This window comes from Chanodichthys erythropterus, chromosome 21, assembly GCF_024489055.1.
Source record: "Chanodichthys erythropterus isolate Z2021 chromosome 21, ASM2448905v1, whole genome shotgun sequence".
NCBI classification, from domain to species: domain Eukaryota; kingdom Metazoa; phylum Chordata; class Actinopteri; order Cypriniformes; family Xenocyprididae; genus Chanodichthys; species Chanodichthys erythropterus.
The window spans coordinates 25,601,014-25,625,690 of NC_090241.1; the positions used below are offsets into that span (position 1 = coordinate 25,601,014).

Consider the following 24,677-nt stretch of genomic DNA (forward strand, 5'->3'; position numbering starts at 1 on the left):
TCAAGCAGAGGCCTCTGGCTAAGTTTGGGATCATGAGCCATGGCTTCTTAAGGACATACTTTGGAATCACTTTTGTAGTGATAAGATCTCTTTATCAACAATGGGAAGAGAAATACTGTGCACAAAAGGACTAGATTTGAAGTAAGATATGAGCAGAATGTGGGTATGTGCAGAGGTATACAACTTAAAAGAAATAATATTTATATAAATATTAATTTATGTTTTTATTGTATGGACAGAGGTATTGACATAAATTATGGTTAATGTGGAAATATGTGTGAATTGTACAAGATTTTCTTTTTTAAATATCTCACTTTTTGTTGATTTATTTAAGCCTTTATCATCCAAATATAAAACTACAATAAATAAATAGATTTAATTTTAATACAAAAATACTCAAGATTGATTTTTTTTTTTGTAAATAATTTTTTGAAATAGAATTATTTAAATACATTACACACTGTATATGTGGAGGGGGGGGGGGGGGGTGTCAATGAACTTCCTTTTAGTTACTTAATACAAGAGTTTCACCAGTTGGGTATTTCAGATCTGCTTTGTTGTGGATTTAAGCAGTTTTCATTCGTAGTGTGTCACAGTTTCATCTACTTTTTCCAGTCAGAATGTTTCTCCCCAACATAAGTGGTAAGTGTTTATTTCTTTTTCCCTAATGTTTTAGAAATAAATCTTGCTCATCTAATTGGACTACTTTGTCCATCAGAGGAACATTTAATTAAATTCATCTAATTGCAAAAAACGTGTAGCTGATTTCCATTTCAGTTATTTAAATTTGCAATAAATTGCTACTAATGGTTTAAATTAGATCATATGAATCAGGGCTAGCCAAAGAACTTGCTTTTTTTTCTCCCTCAATTCTTTCTAGTGCAATAAAATATAGAACATAATTGCAGTTACTAGAAGAGAACTAGCTTGATAGATAGAGCTGTCACTATTATTATAAACATATCACCATAAAGTGTTCTAATAACATTTACATTTCAGTGAGCAGGACTGTTTAGATGCAGACCGGTCGGTTTGGCCAATTAAGCAATAAAGTTCAAAAACAGTACTCTTCTGAATCTTGAGTTTGTTTGACTCACAATAATATACTTTTGTAACATACAAATATATTTTAAACCAGTAGTCTAAAAATATAAATAACTATATTAAGGATTTATTTGGGTGTAAATAATGTCTTGTTTGCTCCTCAAGTATAAAATGTTGAAACTTTCACATTTCATGTACTTTAATTTGGGAAGTCCTGTTTTTCACAGTATTGCAATCTTTCTTTCTTCATAGCGCTAACTGTGGTGTGCTGGATAATGTGTGTGAGAATCACTGTGTCCCAGGGTAAGAATCAGTTCACCTGAATAATCTACTCCTGTACAGATGCAGAAGCACACATATGGTCAGTACAATGAAAGAAGGCAAATTTTTCAGTTAGGTGACAGGTCATATAATCTTATACACAATGTTCCCTCTAAGCTGCGCGCGTGCGCGGCCGCGCAGAAGAAATAATTGCCGCGCAGAGAACAGACATGAAAATGATTGTAGTAGTTTTAAATGAGAAATAATTGCAGTGCTCTGGACAACCGCTATAGAGTTATTGTCGCTATAGAGTTAGAACCGGTGAATGCGGTTTACAGGTTTCATAGAAAAAGAACGATTGAGCGCGTGTGAGCTGGCTGGCCCTGAGCCAAATCAGTCACGGTAAGAATACTGTCATGTTTGCGGACTAAATACATCAATACGAGAGGCAACGCGAAACGAAATGTAAAATAAAACGTCACGTTTTAATGAAAAGTGGCGGAAATAACGGATGATGGGCACAGAATGCTAACAAATTTACAATCACACACCCACCACAGGTGTAGCTTGCAAACTCAAAATACATCAGTGATTTACCTCAGTTTAAATAGATTATTGTGTGTGAGGTGTGGGTTTCAGGGATGTTTAGATAACTATAAAAGAGTTAACGTTCACTTTTCTTAAAAATATTTATCTATCAGTTTAAATGCTTCAGTTTGTTTTCACTATATAATATATTAAAACAAATGGAAGCATTTAAATTGATATAATACTGTATATCAGTTTAAATACTTAAATACTATATTTATTATATTATAATGTAAGCCTATAAAAATTGATCTCACAAGGGGATTGTTTAGGGCTCCTTGCCACAAAAAATCTTAACCTCCTGGTTTATAAAATCTGGGAAATTCATAAGCAATAAACATGTAATTTTGATGGTTTAACACTGTCTGTTGCTAATAATTGACTGTACAAAAACACATTATAGTTATCCCAAACCATCATTGTAACTGCTCATATTATATTATTGTAAAGAATTGAACTGTCCTGCAGGAGGACAGAAATTAATTTAATAGAATTTCTTGGTAAAGTTAATACAGCAATGTGAAAAAATCTCAAGTAACCTAAAATGTGCATAATTTAGTGACTGAACTGCTTGTTTTCAAACATATTATTTAATAAATCACTTAGTTACATCAAGGGTCAAATAAAATAGAAACAGCACATTAAAGTTAAATGTTACAGTTGCATGATAAATGTGTGTGTGTGTTTACGTTCATTGTACAGGTCTGATATAAAGTATGTTTTTGCTCGGGTGGCCAAAATATGCGCTCAACAGAGAAAAGTTTTGCTCTGCGAGAAAAAAAATTAGAGGGAACATTGCCTGCATATCAACATGTTAGTGCAGGCATGGAGAACTTAACATTATATTATTATGTATCAGATTTTATGATCATTTAACTTTGGCATCGGCTACTTGCACTAAGTGTAAATAGCAATGGATGCTATTTACACTAAGTGACAATAGCAGCATTTTCTTAGTGATATGCTATTTACTCTAGGTGAAAATAGTGATAGATTCTATTTACACAATGTAAAAGCATCAGTTCTTTTCAATAAGAGTAAATAGTAATTATATGCTATCTACTTTATATTGGCGGATACTATTTGCACCTCAGTATTTTTGTACATTAACAGGATACAATAATATCACAGAGTGTAAATTATTATATTTATTAAAATTATTAAATGGATGCTGCCTTATTGGGAAAATAAAAACCCTCCCTACACCTTCCCCTAACCCTACCCAATAAGCACTTTTAATATTATTAAACCGTTTATTTCCACTTTTGGAACATTATTTTCATCTTTATTGAAAATAAACGCGAGCTTGGCAAAAGACTGATTCAAACCCGCGTTGATCGCGTTAAAAGCCAAGTCTGCAAACCTTACTTTCTACTGCTGTGCCACTGAATATGTTTTATTCCTTCTGTCTTTTGTAAAACTGTAGTGGCCCAACCAGATATTGGTGGGCGGAGTTAGTGTAAAAACTGTTTGCCAACAAATTTGCACTTAGTGTAAATAGACACTCCGTTTATCTTTTTACAGACAACTTATGTACTTTAAAAGAACCCTGACAACCTAAAAGTCTTTAATTAATGCATTTTTTAAAAATAAACAGGACAGGTTGATAAGAACAATTAGATATATGTAACCCACAAAGATGAAGGGACCAATAAAAAGTCTTTAATATAATAACTCACATATAAACATAAAACATCTTAACATTAATGCAGACACACAAGGAGTATAAATACTAAACCAAACGAGGAGCTAATGAGTTAATTAATAGACAACAGGTGAAGTGAATACAACAAATCAAACACGCTGGGAAACTGGGTCACAATGAAACACAAAACAGAACATAACCCTGACTTAAACAGCATGGCAGATATATGTATAAGCAATGTTCCCTCTAATTTTTTTTCTCGCAGAGCAAAACTTTTCTCTGTTGAGCGCATATTTTGGCCACCCGAGCAAAAACATACTTTATATCAGACCTGTACAATGAGCGTAAACACACACACACATTTATCATGCAACTGTAACATTTAACTTTAATGTGCCGTTTCTATTTTATTTGACCCTTGATGTAACTTAGTGATTTATTAAATAATATGTTTGAAAACAAGCAGTTCAGTCACTAAATTATGCACATTTTAGGTTACTTGAGATGATTCTATTAAAAATTAATTTCTGTTCTCCTGCAGGACAGTTCAATTCTTTACAATAATATAATATGAGCAGTTACAATGATGGTTTGGGATAACTATAATGTGTTTTTGTACAGTCAATTATTAGCAACAGACAGTGTTAAACCATCAAAATTACATGTTTATTGCTTATGAATTTCCCAGATTTTATATACCAGGAGGTTAAGATTTTTCGTGGCAAGGAGCCCTAAACAATCCCCTTGTGAGATCAATTTTTATAGGCTTACATTATAATATAATAAAATATAACATAATATTTAAGTATTTAAACTGATATACAGTATTGTATCAGTTTAAATGCTTCCATTTGTTTTAATATATTATATAGTGAAAACAAACTGAAGCATTTACACTGATAGCTAAATATTTTTAAGAAAAGTGAACGTTAACTCTTTTATAGTTATCTAAACATCCCTGAAACCCACACCTCACACACAATAATCTATTTAAACTGAGGTAAATCACTGATGTATTTCGAGTTTGCAAGCTACACCTGTGGTGGGTGTGTGATTGTAAATTTGTTAGCATTCTGTGCCCATCATCCGTTATTTCCGCCACTTTTCATTAAAACGTGACGTTTTATTTTACATTTCGTTTCGCGTTGCCTCTCGTATTGAGGTATTTAGTCCGCAAACATGACAGTATTCTTACCGTGACTGATTTGGCTCAGGGCCAGCCAGCTCACACGCGCTCAATCGTTCTTTTTCTATGAAACCTGTAAACCGCATTCACCGGTTCCAACTCTATAGCGACAATAACTCTATAGCGGTTGTCCAGAGCACATTTAAAACTACTACAATCATTTTCATGTCTGTTCTCTGCGCGGCAATTATTTCTTCTGCGCGGCCGCGCACGCGCGCAGCTTAGAGGGAACATTGTATGCAGGTGTTCTTCTTATTGTGCATTACAGTTTAAACGTTTTGGTCCATAGATATTTTTTATTTTTCATTTATGTCTCTATTATTACAATTTTTCAGGATTCTTTGATGAATCAAAAGTTCAAAGAAACCGCATTTATTTAAAATAGAAATATTTTGCAACTTAATTGATCAATTTACTGTGTCCTTGACTAATGAAATCTTTTCCACAATACACAAACTTTTGAACAGTAGCGTATGACTGCTAAGGTCAGTGCAACATAAAATTCCATGATTTGTTTTATTTAGTGTTGCTTATATGGTTTGTTGAATATAATAACTGATTTGAAATGAACAAGCACAGAGGGACTAAATGATAAACTATAAATGCTGATCCAATTTTGCATTAATAAGTCTTTTTCTGTTCCTTTCTCATTCTGTCTCTCATCTCCAGCATCTCTTCCAGCCCCTACATTCACGTTTGGATCCGGGGTGAATGCAATGAATATTGAACTAAACACTTTAGTCGGGGTTTCCTGTTACATTCCTAGAGGTGCTTCGTATCCTGTAACTGTGTCTGTGGGCAGACTGGAAAGCCCCTCACAGACCCCAGAGACCACAGAAGCCTGGGTGACCACTGAGGTCATCCATTATTCGAAAACAATGGATTTCACAATCCCTGCAGTAGCCAAGTTTGAAGGGAAAATAGTGTGCTGGTACCAATCCACTCGGACTGAACTGAAAAATCCTTATTCTGAATTCAGTAGTCCTGTTACCTTAGTTGTATGTAAGTTTAATTGTGCATAGATGAGTGTATTTTAGCATTTTAGATTAGAAATGTTTTACTGAAATGTCACTCTGTTTCTTCCTTTCTTTCTTTCCCTTTACCAGCTGCCCTCCGTGCTCCCAAAGTGTCTTTGCACCCCAATCTCTTTCGTGTGGGTGGGAATTACACTGTGTACTGTAATTCAATCTCTGGCCCAGTCACAAACTTCACATTAAGTCTGTATTACCGCAGCCTCCCTGTCACACCTGGAACCAACTGGACCTTCGCTGGTTCATTGTTTCTCACAGATGGCGATAATATTTTCATAAGCAACACAAATGCAGTCGTCCCAATAGAGTTTACCTGCGATATGGAGATGTTGTACAATGGAAAAGTCTTGAGTTCACCTAAGTCTAATATTGAGAAAGCCATCCCAGGTACAGAGAATCTTTTTTTTTTTTTTTTTTTGTATGTATGAGAGTTTATGTGTACTTATACAGACTCAAAAGACTTAATGGAGCTCAAGATGTTTATTTTAAACCTGTTTAGGAGAAATATAAAAATGGAATAAAAGAGTATTAAACTGTAAAATGAATGTGGATAAATAGGTGAGAAATTAAGTCTAATTTGCGATTGTTCAGATCTTTTCTAAAAGAAGGAGACTTGGTTGAGACTAATTGCGTTGAGATCTGAGATACTAAATTTGAGACCAAATTATTTAACTGATGTCTAGAAAAAAGAACAAAACAATTGAGATCTTGTTTGTGATTTTTCTTTCCCACGTGTTTATATTCATTTCAAGTCTATACGTTTTCTAAAGCCATGGTGCGTTGTCTTCACTTGTGCTCCATTAGAAGAGCTTCCGGTTCGCCTCTGGGAGCAAACTTCAGGAGAAAGCTGTCTAGGGTACCTGGATGTCAAGTTCAGAGGCATGTGGCAACCTGTTTGTCAGAAGGAAGTTACCGAAGCTGATGCATCTGCTGCTATTGCAACGGCTAAAGTGGTGTGCAAGGAACTGGGATGTGGGCGTGTGCTGGAGTGGAAGAGGGTTGTGGACTACCAGCGAGATTCACTCACACTTGGGGGTATCAGATGCAGTGGGAAAGAAGAAAAGATCAGAGATTGCCCAATGGGTGAAATTGAATCTTGCAATAAGAGAGGCTTTCTCTACATAGTTTGTTCAGGTGAGACAGATTGAGATTATTGTACAAAATTATTGCAATGTCACCTTATCCAAAAATATTTGTAAGACCCATGAAATTACCTAACAAGCACAGTTTTCATGAACCATAATGTGCTATTTGCTAGTTGGCTGCAGGTATTAGAGGGGTAAAACTGGACAAAAATCTGTGTAGTGCCAGACGAATCTTCAACATTTTGTCCCATTTTGCCAGAAGAGGATTTTTAATGTAAATTTTAATGTATGTGTGCTGTATATCAGCAAAAGACATTTAGGAGTACATAAGCTTATGTACGACTTCAAAAAAAAAAATGGTCCAAAAGCCACAAAACACCAATTCATGGGTTCTGACTAAATTTCTGCATTCTTTGTACCTTTCTAATAAATGTCTTCATTTTACTCTCCCTTTTTCCAGATGCACTGCCCCTTCCTAAACTGTCTGTGATGAATTATGGCTCCAAAGAGACAGGCTCCAAAGTATATGTCAAGGAAAAACAAAATGTGCAAATCTCCTGCTCCGTTGACTCAACTTATTTAAAAGGCCACTATGTAACTCGCCCTATTCACACTTGTACTCTTAATACTGTTACACTGAATTGTTTCGTAATTACATTGCAAATATTGTTTCTGGTACATATACAGCAGTTGTCTTTCTAAAGTCTTTTCTGTCCTGTTTAGGGGGACTTCATTTTTAAAAAGGATGGTGCTGTTTTGAGAAGAATGTACATGAGTCCAATCTCATCTGTGTCTATCACAGAGTCTGGCAAAGTGGATGGAGAATATGAATGTGTATACCAACTTGATTCTTCAAAAATTAAACCGGTGTCTCAGCCCAGCAATTCAGTCTTCATTTACAGTGAGTTCTTATAAACAACCAACTTTTTAATCCAAGATACCTAACATAAATTATTTTTTAGGATTTTTCTTTCTTTCTCTTTTTGCAATCATGCTCTTGGTTTGTTATTTATGTTTAATGTAGAATTTTAAATAACAAACACCAGGGGGCAGTGCTGAGCTACTAATTTGTAATTTTTATATCATTAAAAATTACCCCTAAAGAATGAATAGTTCTTTTTGTCAAGACCCCTGTCATTATCATATATTTTATTTTAGTAGAGTAGGTCACTTCTTAAGGACTGATATACTGAGCAACGTTTAAACAATGTTTTCTCTTTGCCACAATATTCATTTCCGCCACATTTGCAAGGTTTTTTGATTTAAAATGGAAATGTTTTCCTGACTTTGCTGATGTTCACTTCTGTTTGTCTTTTGCAGTATACATCCCTCCGGATCCGGTACCAATTGTTGCAGGTGTTCTCACAACTGTTATTGGAATAGCTATTATGACGTATATTTGTGTGTATAGAAGAGCAAAAGAAGAGGTACAGAGCAATGAATTTCCAGCACATTCCCAGGACCCAGCAACAAATACTGAAAACCCAGATCACAATGTCTACATAGCACAGCAAATGTAGGAGATATTATAATCATTAATGCCTTAAAATTGGTTTAACTTCACTATGGAAATGGACATTTTACATGAAATATGAAGTTTGATGAATGTTGAAAATGAATGTAATTTTGCAAAACATTTGTACAAAGGGCTCCTGAAAAGGTTAGTTAAGCCTTTCATGCATGAATTATAAAAATCTCAGTCAGGATTTTTTGTTATTGTTGTTTTTATTGCTCTTAGGGCATGAAAAACAAGTTTTTTTCAAAGAGATTTTCAGATGTCCACAGTATGCGTTTTTGTTTTTATCTGAAGAGATAGTGTATTAAACATAATACAGTAATAACACAGTAATACTGTGTATTTAACAAGCCAATAAAATTATATAAAATCATGTAAAAAAAAAAAATATATATATATATATCTATATATACATATATATCTATATATGTTCCCATTCGACCAGCAAATGAAGAATTCATACAAGTTGAACTTTGCGTGTGTTTGATATCAGAACATAAGGATGTGATTCCTTTAAAGATCTCTAAAACCGGTGAAGGTACAACTGTGGAAACCCAAATCAGGCTATGTAGAAAATGCTCAAGCTCCCTCCAATCTATCAGAGTACTACATCGATTTACCCTTATTAGCTGATCATTCTAATTACGTTTTAAGATCGACAAATTTCTACTAGCTCTGCTCTCTGAGAAAACCTGAGACTAAGGCCCCGTCCACACGGAGACACGTTTCTGTGTATAGGCCTACGCACAAATTTTGAATCGGATAGGCGTTTCGTCCACACGGATCCGGCGTTATGTATGACTTAAAAAAAATGGCCACAAAACACCAGTGCATGGTGAAAACCGCTATTTTTTTTAAACTGGGTCCCGGAGTGGATAAATTTGAAAACGCCGCCTTTGCGTTTTTGTGTGGACAGCCAATCCGTATATTTTGTGAAACGATGAAGTCATCACCCCACATGTCGACCCTAGTCAGTCACCACTAACAGCACAAAACAGCTACAACAACAACAATAGAGTACTACATGCTTGTGTTTGTGCTGCAGAAGCTACCGTGCCTAAAGCTTCATTAAAATAAAGCTTTATTTCTAAGCTTTTCTAAGTTTGTATACAGCGCGCAAGGTTTATGCGCATGCTCCAAGTCTTATTCTCTGTTTTAAATGTATCTCTGTGGCAGAATTACAGCGCCACATACTGATCTGGCATGTATGCTACATCGTTTTGAGTCATTTCAGTGGTTTTGTGTGTACGCAGATATTTCTTGAGGAAAAAAAAAAATCGGATAGGGTAAGCTCTGGCTTCGTGTGGACGTAGCCTAAAATCTACACTAGCAATCAGGTGTTTTCAGTCTCATCTGAAATGTGCAATGTTGAGGGTAATGCATTACAAGTAACATGCATTATGCAATCAGATTACTTTTCTGATCAACGAGCAAAGTAACGCATTACAAGTAAGGTGCATTACATAATCAGAATACTGTTTTTCATGTAATTGCAAATTACATTCTAATAACACAAATACATTTATTTACAGCCAAATTTCGAAACAATTCTGACGTAACAAAGCCTTGTTTACTGAAATCATTTGACTTTGGCAGTTTGATACATGCTCCGAACCACTGATTCGAAACAAAAGATTCGTAAAGCTTCATGAAGTAGAAATCGCCCATTACTAGATATTGTTGAATAAAGTCGTTTGAACCACTGTAGTCACATGAACTGTACTAAATATGTCTTTAGTAGCTTTCTGGACTAATTATCTTGCTGGCAAATGCAGGCTTCACTGAGCCATTGGATTTTATGAAAAATATCTTAATTTGTTTTCCGAAGATGAATGAAGGTCTTATGGGTGTGGAATGACATGAGGGTGAGTAATTAATGACAGAATTTTCATTTCTGGGTGAACTAACCCTTTAAGTATTTTCAAGAACAACAGTAACAAGCATGAATGAAATATAGCTAGATGTCCAATTTAGTATGATGATAGATGATTAATCAGAATTTCCTACCAATCTAAAATAATACTTGGAAAATGTAGCAATGATATGATTCCTTAAATGTTATTTGATGTTACAACTTTTTTTTACCTGCAAGAGTCTCCTAGGATAGAAGGAATGGATGGATATTCCAGAGCAACTTGGCATTTCTGACTGGCTGTCGACCATCTTGGTTTAAAGAAAAAAAAAAGAAAAAAAAAACGTCCACTGTTGTGGTTGATGTACAATTATGCCATCAAAACCTATGCATATGCAAGAAAGTTGCTTTTTGAATAGCTGTCCTCTGTAGTGTCCTCTCTGCATGAAAGGGTTAAAAGAGAATATTTAAACATCAAAATCTGGCTTCATAAAGGACAGTGGGACAAGTTAATGTAGCTAAAATTACATCTTGAAAAATTAACTAACCTATAGAGTTTTAGGATAATTATGAATAAGAGAGGCTGTAATGTTTGCAAAAAGTAAGTTCTTTGCAAGATTTGAATGCATACTAATTGGGCAAGATGATAAAGTTGTGTCATCATCACAGTTTAAGGCCAACATAAGTGGATATATATCCGTTGAAATATCTTTTTCTATTTATAGTTTCTTAGTGGTTCCATTGTCTAATTTTAAGCCATAGCTATTTGATGTTGAAACTGTCCATAATTGAAAACATTTCAAGGGACCCAAACAACAGAGGCAATGAAAGACAAAGCAAGGCAAAACTTGTGGTCTCAGATTTATTGTATTCAGATTTTAAGTTGGTGTCAAGTCAATCAATACAAAATAAATCTGGTTGAACATGATTTCAGTTTTGTTGCATTTTTCCATTTATAACAGGGATTGTAAAATATGCTCTGGAAGCAGTTGAATACTGGGGAAAGTGTAAGGTAGTACAGTAACCACAGAGTAACAACTGAAGTATTTAGCTTCCAACTTGGCAAGTACTCAAAGTTAAGGAGGGATGGTCCACAGAAATGTCATTGTGCCTATTTTTTGCTGTAACAGATCTCCCTTGAATGTGAGGTAACTGGACATTGGCAGCCCAAAAGTCATTGTCATCAGTTACAGGCTGTAGGTCATGTTTTATAGCAAATAGGTAAACTGACACTGACAGCCACTGCATGATGATAAAAGACATATAAGTCAACTAAAGTACAGCAGGGAGTTGTAAAACAGCACAAAATACTCAACCAGGACTTTCAGGAACTGTATAACACATCCCTGATCCAGTGAAACCATGGTACTGCTTGTGGTCATGCTAATGAGACTTGAAATCCTATTGATGGGAAAGGCCTAATTGGCTTCAGTGGTTTCTATGTGTATACATTTCTTTTCAAGTCTCTCTTTCCCCAATACATACCAGTGCAGAAATAAAAATTCAGTGGCTGGGAGTACATATTCTTCATTAAATTCTTCCAGATGTCATTTTAGTGTAGTTGGGTTGATGATTTAAATTGGCAGTGACACCACCAGACAAAAGATGTGTGTTATGCGTCACTACCATCAACGCACAGAAAAACCTAAAACTTATTTTGTTTAAGAAAACATTGTCCTCATCTCCTCATTAACAGGGGATAGCTGTCTGGCTAGAATATAGCACCATAGATGGTTTGAATTGTAAAAAGGTTTGAAGTGATCTGGATGCAGGTAAGGAAGGTGGGAAGCTAGGTTGGGTTGGCTTGGAAGGCTTCTCCTTAATAGCGTCTTTGGTTGCTGACGGAGGTGACGCTGGTTTTGCTGATGGAGCTGCCACCGTATCCTGAACCTCCACTGAATCCTGAGCCACCGAATCCTGAGCCACCGAATCCTGAGCTACTGCCATAGCCAAATCCAGCGCCGCTACCAGAGAAACCTGCAAGAGAAAGATGGTTCAGACACATATCCAACATGACCTGGAAAATAAGATTATAGGAATTGTGGATTGATTTAGAGAGAGTGCACAAGATTTAATTACCAGATGACAGAGTTCCTCCAGTGGACTGCTGCACATGAATGGTGGCTGAAGCTCCACCGCTGGACAGTCTGAGTAAAGATGACAGATTTGCTTAATTATGTTTTTCAACACCTAGAGGTTTGTCAAAAAGTTTTTTGAGATTGTAAATATCAAAGAAACACTCTTTTAGCACTTCCTACCTGCTCTCCTCTCCCTCCAACAGCTTCCTGTAGGTGGCGATTTCAATGTCCAGGGCCAGTTTGACGTTCATGAGCTCCTGGTACTCGCGCACCTGGCGGGCCATGTCTTGCTTGGCCCTCTGGAGGGCTTCCTCAAGCTCCTTGATGCGGAGCTTGGCGTCCTTCACTGCCAGCTCTCCGCGCTCCTCAGCCTCAGCGATCTGAGCCTCCAAGTTGGCACGCTAAAATGACAACAACATAGATAAAGTCAGCTTTTTCACATAAACAGGGTGTTAAATATTTTTGTATCAATCCTTGCTCATCATTACCTGTCCCTTGACGGCATCAATCTCATTCTGCAGGCGGGCGATCATGCGGTTGAGTTCAGCAATCTCAGCCTTGGTTGAGCGGAGGTCCTCACCATACTGACCAGCAGAGGACTGCATCTCCTCAAACTGTAACACAAATTGAGACAAATGAGCACTTGCGTAGCCACAGATGAGGTGGGCTTCAAGAGTTGAGCCTGTAAGAGCTTGACCAACCTTCTGTTTGTACCAGCTCTCTGCCTCGGCACGGCTGCGGTTTGCGATGTCCTCATACTGAGCACGAACTTCAGCAACAATGGAGTCCATATCCAGGTTTCTGCTGTTGTCCATCTCCACAATAACTGATGTGTCCTTGATCTGAGACTGGAGCTCACGCAGTTCCTGCAAACACAGACCAAACAATATGTAAATTGCCTGCCATGACAGAGCAACAGTACTATATGCTAAGAAGTTTTGGTTGGCCAAAAATAAAGAATTGAACTTACAGCCTCGTAGACTGCCCTGAGGAAGTTGATCTCATCTTGAAGAGCATCAACCTTGGCTTCAAGCTCAACCTTGTTCATGTAGGCTGCATCAACATCCTGAAAAAAATAAGAGGACATTCATTAACCTATTGCTATCACAAAAAAAAAAAAGAGAGAAAAGATTAATGCAGTGAAAAAGGGAGGCAAGAAAACAAAACAGAAAAAACATAAATAGTCCTTACCTTCTTGAGCAGGACAAACTCATTCTCTACGGAAGCACGCTTGTTGATCTCATCTTCATACCTGTTAAGAGATGGGAAAATGTGAGTAAATCAATCCTGTTCTCAGTGTTTATCTGTTAAATTATTCACCTTCAAAATGACAACTTTACTCACTTGTTCTTGAAGTCCTCAACCAGGCCCTGCATGTTCTTCAGCTCTCCTTCCAGCTTCATCTTCTCATTTCCCAGGCCATCGAGCTGTCTGCGCAGGTTAGAAATGTAGGCCTCAAACATGGCGTCGATGTTAGAGCGGGTGGTGGTCTGTTCTTGGAGGAGACTCCATTTTGTCTCCAGCATCTTGTTCTGCTGTTCCAAGAAACGCACCTGAGGGAAAAGAGAGAGAGAAATTAGTATTTTGTCTGTTTGTTTTAAATGATTTTCACTGTCAAGCTCCTTAATTTGGGGTTAAACATGCAGTTGAGGAAGATTGCATTCTGAAAATGAATGAATGAATGAATGAAGTAGATTGGTGGTTTTGTCTGGCTTGTATGACTCCTTTGTAGTGCTGTCTCTTTAAGTCTCTTTGTGTATGCTTTCTGGAAGCATTGTTTAAGGGAATACAAATGGTCATGAGTCATTTTAGCAGGCATTTTCTTTCTGCAGGGTGGAGTGAAAGAAGGGGGAGGGGAAGGTGAAAGTGGACTGACTGGGTGTGGCAGTGCTGCACACCAGCTACATAGGCTGGAAAAAAAAAACTTTCAGTAATGACCTCGCCCCAAACCTGCATTGCTTCACAGGGAAAACAGCAACATCAGAGAAACACGACATACCTGACACACCCTAAGGCAGGTTTTGTCTCTGGCCTTTGGAGATCAGCCAAACCTGACAACACCTGTCTAGCTATTAATCTACTAAATTTGATGTCTTTATAAATTTTTTCTACAGTATGAGTGTACCCTAGAAATATTGATTTAATTAACTTAAATGAACAAAAACTTACATTTCACTGTTATCTTAAACCTTAAAAGGTTCAAAGGCATTTATAGGCATAATCTTTGACCTGTAACCTGCTAGCAAGTTATAAAGCAGAGTAAACGTTTGGAGCATCTAGTGTCTATGGCCCAGATGACTCATCCAGGTCACACACTTCTTACTGCAAATTCTCCCACAGGCACTAAAAAATAAAGGTGTGTGTGTGCAGACTGCATGCCCTTGGGTGTGTCTTCTGTCCACATTTGCTCAGAAAGTTATGAAGTGTTTGTTTGCAGCCAAATATGGGCGTAACATACAGCTGACTAAAGCTTTTTTTTTTTTTTTAAATAAGAGAGGCTGAAATAAAAATACACAGCACAAATGGATCAAAATGACTATCAATTTCACAAGCTGTGTGATTTTTTTGTGGTGTAATATGGTCTAGACTTTGGACTATACACAGACTGGTTACTTGTAGCACTCTCTACGTAGTGTGTATCTACTGTATGACTCACATGGTTGCTAGGTTATTACCTAAACTCCACCCATATTTGGATAGCCTCAGTCCTGGGTTTTTTTTGAGGACTTTTTTCCAAGGATAAAGCCATACTAAGAGAGATCTAGTACAAATGGTTTAACATTTGTAGAATTTACATTAGCTTATTAGCTGAACGTTACTACTGCCCAATTAGTAAAGATAGCACCACACAGGCCTGTGGTGTAAGCAGATGGAATTATCTCAAACTCATTTTTTACAACTAAGAAAAAAGTCTAACTTGCAGATATGCTTAAAGAATGCTGTTGTGCAAGGGAAAACATATTCACTTTTTTTTTTTTTTTTTTTTTTTACAGCTGCAAGCTATTATGGTGTGTAGTAATACTTAAGGCATCCAGTGTTAAGAGCCACTGGTTCAAAGGTCATACTTAGTAATAAAATGAAAATGCTGCATTTGAATGCACTACATGCACCGTGCAGAGCTATATCATTTTATATATTTGCATAAAATGTAAAAGACATTGTCAATATAAGAGAAAACAAATGCATAATACTCACTTTGTCAATGAATGAGGCGAAGCGGTTGTTGAGGGTCTTGATCTGCTCTTTCTCCTGAGTGCGGACAGCCTGAATCGTGGGGTCAATTTCCAGGTTGAGGGGGGCCAACAGGCTCTGGTTGACTGTTACAGCAGTGATGGGAGCTGCAACGAAGCCCATGCCTCCACCGAGACCTCCACCGTAGCCTCCACCATAGCCTCCACCCATGCTGCTGCTGCTGAAGCTGTAGCTGCTGCCTCCAGCACCGAACCCTGCACCGAAGCCTGAGGCGGCACCCACGCCAGATCTCCTGACAGAGCTAACCCTGGTAGAACCAACGGGAACTGCATAGGCTGACTGGCTGGAGTAGCTCTTCCTGATGGAGCCGCCGCTGCCGCTGCCACTAATGTAGCTGACAGTCTTGATGCTTGTCATGGTGCCTGTGTCTTTCAGTTGCTGAGAAGGAGGTACGAGAGTGCTCTCTGAAAGAGGAGTGGAGTGGAGGAGGTTGCTCACAAAGGAGAGTCAAAGTCCCTCTGCATGTCTCTCTGCAGCTGGCTGACCAATTTTATACACACACTGAAGGGGGGGGGGGGGGGGGGTTTGGGGGCGGAGCCACTTCTTCACACAACTACACCCACTCACAGATTCACTCTCACACACACACACCCTACCTGTTAGACAGGTACAGAGAGAAAGTGGCAAGATAAATGCTGTCACACCCAGCCCCAGGCTTTGCCCCTCGTGGACAGAGAAAATGAGGGGAGAGGCAGAGACTTGAGGACAGACATTCCAGAAGAAACTCTGAAAAAATTCAGAGAAGACAGTGCAGCTCTCACAGTCTGCCAGCGGGTGTGTGTCTGCCTCAGTATCTGGTTGGCTGGGCAGCCGTAGAGAGAGAGTTAACCTCTGCTCTTTTCAGCAGGGTGGGGCACGTAGCAACTCTCACATTTATGAATGGCGTTTTTCCATCTACTTTTGCCAGTGTTTGGAACTGGCAGGGCTTTTTCTCCCCAAGAGATGAAGAGGTACATTGTTGAGATTTACAAGGGAAAAAGAACAGTGAGCAGGGTTTCCGTCAGTATTGGTATTGGAAAATGTGCACACATGCTTCTGCACAGTAGCGCTAGCGGCTAATGCAGCTAATGTATTTTATGGCTCTAAACTCCACCATATGTGTGTACATATGAGTGTGTGTGTTTGAGGTGGAGTGAACTGGTGTGATAAGGCTGGGGAAAAACAACAGTGAGAAAATTTGCCACAAAAGTACAGTACACTTCATTCTAGCTTTAAACGCATAATACGCCCTGCATTGCCAAACCATTTCTCATTTCCAGTTCAAGTCAAGATGATAAGCCAACCTTTATTACACAATTGTCTACAACTTTCATGACACTTTGATAGTATAAACCAGGTGTAAAAGGTGTGAGATCATGGTACAGCAATCTTCACTTTGTATGAGTGTTTGTGATGAGTAATAAGCTCTAGTTGTGTCTTTGGCTATGGTGTGCACAAGCTTCTTTAAAGACGTCAGACGGGAAGGAAAGGCAAGAATATGCATGTCCGGGCTGGATCTCCGGTACATTGTGGAGAAAGTTTACTGTAGCAAACCATTACAGTAATCAGACGAGGGTTTGGCCAGGGGTTTGGCTGGAGACTGTAGGATATCTGCAGGATTGTGTGCAGGCTCGTCCATGACTTTATGGAAATTATTCATGTGCACGTATTAGTGTGCAAGCATGTTTGCAAGTTTAGCAGATCTTAAGTTAAGGTGTATAATGCATATTTTCCGATTCGCTTCGGTAAAATAACAGGGCTTGGCACCTTGGAATTATTGCAATGCAGTATGCACCCACATTTGCATTGCTAGTATTGTGAAAAAAATATATGCAAATATTTCTGTAGCATGGCTGATGACTAAATAATATGCACATAAACACACACACAGGGGAATATATAGAACACAAGTTAGCATTTATCTCTGTATTAAAGTGGCATGTTCGATGAACACAGATAAGGATCTGAAGCATCTGGCACATTCCTAGTTGAAGAACTAGTGACAAGTATGGACACACCCTTCATTCGAATCATCGGCTGACTTATTACACTAAAATAAAGCTTTAAAATAGTAAAAAAATATGAATTAACATATGCATATGCATAGATTGGACCCATACTTAAACTTTTTTGATTTCAAAAAGAGCAGTTCAGATGTGTTCATCACATATTCATCATGAAAAGACTGTAAACTATTCAGCAAGGCCAGCTGTCAGTCACAAAGGTGGAATCATTTTCAAATGAGCACCATATTTGCAGATCAAACATTGGCAGTACATAAAAGAATATCTTCTGATATGTATTTTAATGGCACCCAATAGTCTAGATCTGATAAAATGAACCTGACATCTTGTTTTTAGTAGTATCTCTGAAGGGGATTAACAAGAGAAACATACAAAACACCTGCCTGCATTTTAAAAGCGTGCGAAACAAAAGTCAATAGAACACAACTGAACAGCACATTCAATAATCTGAATTTTTAATAATGCATGTGGGGATGGGGTGCTATTATCTTTTCGTTGTCCTATTCATAGATGATACATTCAGTACTTTGAATATCCATTTCAAACCACTTTGAAAAAGTTATTTGAAGTTTTTTTTTTTTTTACGTTATGCATTTCTATATATCAAGGACAGAAAATTGAGACTGTCTCATGTTAAATGTTGCACACCAGGATTTATGGGACTTTTAGAAACATGTTCACTTGCCTAGTTTGCTGTGGTATGTGTAATTTGCATATAAGTCTGCCTTGTAGCTACAGGGCCTCAATCAGCAGCTGTTTTCCTTCTTTTCATTTTGTCATCCATGTTCCATTTAGTTAATGGAAAATGTCAAACCTGGGCAAGAGGAGCGTCACTCAACACTAGTTTACACATTGTTTTCTAAGTAAAAGGTGTCTATTCTGAGGTATGCTGAAATAAAGTTCATCATGCCAAAACAGCGTTTTTTGAAACTTCAAAAGAAACATCATCCAATTCAAATTTACTGTCTAAAGTGAATCCGCCCAGCTTTGTACCCAATGCAAAACTACATAAATTTAGATCTCAGGGTTTCTATTCTAAAAGTTCAGATAATGAAACCAGTTGGGTCTGTATTTCCAGATTATGGAAGATAGACTGAAACCCACTCCCACGGTTTGCTACTACACCCGTACCAGTATGATTGACCTTCTTAGGAAGCGCTGAATAAAAATGTTTCATTAATCACACACATTCCATCCACCCAAAGCTGCTATTGTCAAACCTATTCTTTTAAAGGTCATCATGATGAGTACCAGATATTTCGTGCACATGTGATAATGTTAAAAAAAAAGGTAGACCTAACAATTTAAAGAGCAACACCTACACAAAAGTGCACAGGAAAGCCTTTTCTTGCAACACTCATCATGACTATCAATGTGTTTGCAATCTATCCAGAAAAAAACCTTAAAACATATTTATTTATTATAACACACACACACACACACACAAACACAAAAAAAATTAGATGTAGATGTAAATTTTAGTTTGTGGTTGTCATTTAAGTTGGTGGGCCTATATTAGTTTTTTCTTTCTTTCCCAGATATCATGAAGAATTTCATTTATCGTGACTATGTGTGCAGCACTGAGCCGGAATACTTTTGTATCTACTCAATGTTTATTTTATTTTATTCCCTATTTGATTTGTTTTTGTTTCAAAGGCCAAGGAGTGGAAAAAGGGTATAAACATCTCTGTCTCTACATGCCTTTTTTCTCCCCCCTCTCCCGTATGCCTTCTTATAGTGAATGGGTGTTGGTTTAGAGAACTTAGAGAAACTCATTCTGGAGGATCTCATTACTCACAGTCAGCGAGTTGCCGACTTCTGAAAATGCTGTGAACCAACCTACCTTGAAACAATGAGGGTGATCATATAAACAGCCACAATCATATTATTCTGCCAGTTCACAGAGCCGCTTTTTATGGGATTCAGGCACACCCATAATCTCAACAGATTTACTACTGAACTCAATAAAGATTAGAAAAAAAATATTGCACACACATACAGAAGTTGGGGAGGCCAGGTTCAGATACATTTTGAAGGTGGATTTTAACAAAAACTCACACATATTTATGTTAATGAAAACCATGGTTTTACATTTAGTTTTTTTTTTGTTTTTTGTATGTTTTATGCTTAAATGATCATATTTGTGGACTTTTTTATATTAAAAAAGTATAAAACAGAATCTTGGAAAAAGTGGAAATGTTTTTTAGACTTTAGATTTTAAGATATAGCCTAAATCTACCCTTAGAAATGTAAGAGTTTTTTGATTTAAGAGCTTTTCTGACATTTATACACCATTTCAAAAGACCACTGAATTAAAAACAGCTGGAATGGTTAGGCAATGAAATTTGTCCAAAAGACATTACATGACAAGGTTCACTTTTTTCACAATATGTGATTCATTCTATAAAAAATGCAAAAGACAGACACAGGGAAGAACCGAAATATTGAGTGGGATTGAGATTTATAAGTGTTTGAATATTATCGCAGCTCCAGGCAGAGCATTAAGACTTTATGAATGAATGGATTTGCTTTAATACAGATACATCAGTTCGTTGCCAGTAGCTCATGGCCATTTACTATACTCACTTGGATATCGTTACTACAGACAGCAATTACCTACTTGTCAAATGTTATGTTGAGCAATTACTCATTCATAAAATCAGTTCTGTTTTCAAATAAAACAGGTTCTGATCTGCCCATATAAGACACGGTAGACAAGACAAATTTAAGCCTAAAAAGGTGCAGTTAAAAAATAAGTAATATAATATAATAATACCTTTGACTTGACATCAAGTGTGGTCAGCTGATGCGAAGCAGAGATAAACAGAACACATACAGTAGCTCAAAACAGATGAGATGACCAAAGTTGATTTATATTTTCTCTATCATTTTAATTTGAACCCCCCTGATATTTTAAATAACTTTTCAAGAAACATAATGAATTTCACTATTTTTGGCAATAAATACTTTTCCCACACTTTTGTTTTTTGTTTTTGTTTTTTGTGACCACTGTAGAATTATAATAAAATATTTTTGCCCCAATTCGTCATGTGCAGATCCCTTTTTTTTTTTTACTTGGTTTTAATTTATACCTTTTTTTTAAATAAAAAAAATCATAAATGTTTCAAAAACCTAATTTTTTATTTAATTTCATTCAGCATTAGCATTTCTATAACAATCTGATTGCAACATTGGGATAAGCTCCAACAGTGAACAAGCAGTTTGCTAAATGGATGGATGGATGCATGTTGCTTGCAAAATAAATAAATAAACAAATAAATTAAAAAAAATTGACTTTTCAAAGGCTGTCAATGGAGAAAGAAGCTTTCGGGCCCAGGTGGTGTAGATATGGCATACCAGCAGGAGCTACAGGCTCCCACATGCTACAGGATAATTGGGCCACTTTTAGGCCCAATTCTCCCCTGTCCCTCTGGCAATCCTAGGTATAAGATCCAGGCCTTGTGTAATATTCAATTCCTGTGAAAAACTGTTCCAGTGGGTGGAGAATACGTGAATATTCATGATAGTTCCTCTGTGGTGGGCGTGGTCTTGAGACAATGCACAAATGAATGGAACTGATTAATGCACACTCTCCAATCGCAGCTTGTTTAATGGATTATTTCAAAAGGTAATGAAGTATCAGTGTTAAGCATTAACTGCAACAGTTCACATTTTCAAACCATTTTAAAAACTATTAAAAAACTAAATTTTTCTGTGAAAAGCAGTCCAAACACGCCATCTCCATTTCTTCTTGCTCATCGTCCGCCATGTTTGTTTACTCTAAAGTCATGTTTGATTGTGAGAGATTTTATGGCTGAATGTTTGTAAATGGAATTTATTAGTGTGTGTGAGTGCATCCTCACACTATAGAAACAAAACTGTTAAAAATATGATGTTTTTTATCATCATGTTTATGGTCTCTCACTTTGAAAATCTGATAAGATTTAAAAAAACCAGTCTTAACTGGATCATGCTCACCAAATGAACACCGACCTTCTTGGTCTTGGTCGGAGACTCGCTAAACTACATTGTCTAGTCTTGACAGTCTTTTATGTATCATTAACGGATACAGTCATATTTTCCCATCATATGGTAATGCTGCTATAATCCAGCAGTTAACACTGACATGACCACAGAATGTTTTTCCCATGGAAGTGCTTCTCTATTCTAAAATTAGTTTTTGATTCCTATTTTGAAGTGTTAACATAAAGCAGTCAGATCACATTTGTTTACAAAGGATAAAATATCTTAGACTTGACTTGAATTAACAGTCAGAAGAGGGTATTCCTTTAGCATTTACTACCTTTTGCATTTACTACTGTTTTTGTTTTCCGCTGCCTAGCAACCATGGAGTTTATGACGAAGACTTCCCGTCCACAGTAACACAGTGAGCTTTGATTCAGTCTTACTCCCCATTTGGTTCATATCATATGCTCCATTCATAGTATACACACAATAATTGTACTGCTGTAGCTTCATTTTACTTTATCAATACGTTTGACTCTCTTTTGCAATATAGAGTCATATTTTTCAAGTGAGTCATTGTTTTCCTAAGTAATATACACACGGAGATAATTACCACAGCAGTCTTCTTATGTAACCCCAGCTTGTGAGTTTTTCTAGCTCCACCTTTTTCTCTTAAAGGAAGAAAAAAAATCACAGTTTAGCTCACTTGCAGTTTTTTTCTGTTAAATATGCATTAATGTATGGGGGAAATTATGTGGATTTCTGGATCTAAAATCATTGTTACCACTTGTCTATTCCAAAGACAATTTCCATGGCAACATACATCCATAATCCACACACTTCCCTGGTAACACATGCCAACCTTAGCCAAGCACTTTCACCATAGAAACCTCACAGTAGATCATATAAACTCTAGCTTTTCTTTCCCAATGCCACTGAACCATCTGCTGCGTGTTATCTGTTCTACTCCGTCTGATCTGTGGCACTCATATTTGTGCATACACATTGTTCTTATTACTTTTTTGACATTCTTTAGTCTTTAGTTACCCATTTATTCATAACCCGGCTGAAATCTGATAAGTTGCACAATGGATCTGTCAATCAAAACTAACACAAGAATCCTAAATATGAACTTTTGTCCTTTCATTTTTGTTCATTACTTTGGACTAATAAAGACTGGTGCAATGACTATATATTAGAATAATGTCATACTAAGATGGATAATTGGGAGCACAAAAATTATTATTTTTTTTTTACAATAAAGTTATCGTTATGAAAAAAGAACAATTGTACAGCATTAAAGCTAATTTCTACCTATACTAATACATTATTAACAGTCCAAATTATATGAACTAGCTAATATGAAGGAACATGAAGGAATGAACAATATTTTTTTTAAATCACTGTAATGTTTTATTCTGAGAACACTGTAGTAACCTTGTAGTAACCTCAATTAGCAACCCACACATGCAATTCTTTAAAACTGATTGTTTGTAAATGTTTATGTAAAAGTGACACACATTTTTTTCAAACTTTTTTATCCTGATTGACAGAGTTTTTACAAAAAGTTAGTGAATGTTCAATCCACAGGGCCTTGAGGGTGTGGATCATACCATGCCGAGGCGTTCCTCAAGCTTATCTCTTTGTGAGTGCATGAACACATAAATGTGGGTGGGGTCGAGGGGGTTACTAGTTTCCCTGTTGTAGTTTGTGGTATTAGAATTTTATGAATCTTTTCGATTAATCACTTTCTCTTATTTGTATTTCTTCAGATATTGTATATCAAAACAAAAATAATACTATTTATCAAACTCATATGTGCCAATACAATAATCAAAGATTTAACCCCCCCATGACCCCTATGATGAGGGCATGTGTTTGGACAAGTGCGCTCTCCCTCCACACACATCTACGCCCATACAGGTTACACTTGCCTTTATGGGACGCTGGAAGTTTGATTAGCTGACAGGCCTTGAACAAAGCCGTCACAGTCTCAAAGAGAGACAAGTGAGGATTTACCGCTTCTGACACAGGGAAATGTCACTAAATAAGCTTCTTCGGGTTTCAGTATTGACAACTAAGAAAACTAAGTGAACTTAAGTACACAAGTACATACATGCATCAGTGCAAATGCTGCATGAAGAAGCCTAGCTGTGACAAGTTGGCATGTGTATCTTAAAGTGTGACTGCTTAAAAGACAAGGTTGATATGAGTTATACAAGTCGCAGATTAAAGTATTAATTATTTTCTGGGAAACAAAACAAAACAAACAACACATAACGTTACATTCCAAAACTTTATTCTTCCACCCATGCACAAAAAAACAAAAACAAAAAAAAAAAGTATAAGGTCATATGACAGTAATATTGAATAGGCGGGGAGTGTTTAAATTCTCTGTGTTGTGCACCTTGATCTATACTGATCTGTCAAACTGCACAAGTGCCCACACTATACAATTTAGTATGATTTGTAAAGTTTTCCTCACAGGGACTGCAATTTTCAGCTCACAAGGTAAAAAAAAAATCAGGTTTTACTATTCTTGTGGGGACATTTGTTACCTGGACCACACACACATACGTGCTTAAAAAGCTCTGGCAGGCTTGCAGCAGCAGTCTTGTGTTGAAAACATACTGGCCTCATATACATATGTATGTTCAAAGGAGTGTTCCATTTACCTTACTATATAGAGTAAACACACACCACTAGCCATAATCATGTTTAATAAACATGATGTTATCCAGAAGTGTTTAAAAAAGTGACCTTTTGCGCAAAGGAGTTCATATGGCCAATGTCACAAATTTGAACACATTTGATTAATAACCAAAATTAGCACAGAATTGAATCTTCATTGCTTTTTTAACCCTATATTTTTTATATGCTTAATTTGAATGTTTAATTTTTTTTTTTTTATTATTATTATTAAAAAAGGATCACATTCAGCTCTGGTTTATTTCAAGGTTTATATGTGATCTGAAACTTTTAGACCCCACTCCATGCATTATCTGTGCCTAAAACCTACATTATTCTTAATCACTGCAGTGATTTGCCGTACACCCTTGCAGATTTGTAAATAAATGGGCAGAAGCATCAAATAACATAAATCTAATACAACTGAAACAGTCTTATAACCTAGAAAACTTTGAACCAGTCATTTCAGCTTTTTGGTTTGT

At 36.8% G+C, this 24,677-nt stretch overlaps 2 protein-coding genes across 3 annotated transcripts; one reads left to right on the forward strand and one right to left on the reverse strand.

The window, feature by feature from the left end:
* The first annotated feature begins 544 nt into the window (after window positions 1–544).
* On the forward strand, window positions 545–8,546 carry si:dkey-195m11.11 (uncharacterized). 2 transcript variants are annotated; one of them, XM_067374878.1, is made up of 8 exons: window positions 545–642; window positions 1,297–1,347; window positions 5,394–5,726; window positions 5,831–6,142; window positions 6,560–6,889; window positions 7,301–7,434; window positions 7,564–7,741; window positions 8,161–8,546. In XM_067374878.1, the coding sequence occupies exons 1-8, from the start codon at window positions 621–623 to the stop codon at window positions 8,358–8,360; spliced, it is 1,560 nt and encodes a 519-aa protein (XP_067230979.1). In that variant the 5' UTR covers window positions 545–620; the 3' UTR covers window positions 8,361–8,546. The 2 variants fall into 2 exon arrangements, with proteins under 2 accessions (XP_067230979.1, XP_067230980.1); XM_067374879.1 differs by having other exon boundaries at window positions 612–642; window positions 1,297–1,405.
* Window positions 8,547–8,695: 149 nt separating this feature from the next.
* Window positions 8,696–16,017, reverse strand: krt4 (keratin 4). Its single transcript, XM_067374880.1, has 9 exons — window positions 15,482–16,017; window positions 13,631–13,839; window positions 13,478–13,538; window positions 13,257–13,352; window positions 12,988–13,152; window positions 12,775–12,900; window positions 12,467–12,687; window positions 12,288–12,355; window positions 8,696–12,185 (listed from the first exon to the last, which is right to left on the reverse strand). The coding sequence occupies exons 1-9, from the start codon at window positions 15,893–15,895 to the stop codon at window positions 12,028–12,030; spliced, it is 1,518 nt and encodes a 505-aa protein (XP_067230981.1). The 5' UTR covers window positions 15,896–16,017; the 3' UTR covers window positions 8,696–12,027.
* Between the last annotated feature and the right edge of the window lie 8,660 nt (window positions 16,018–24,677).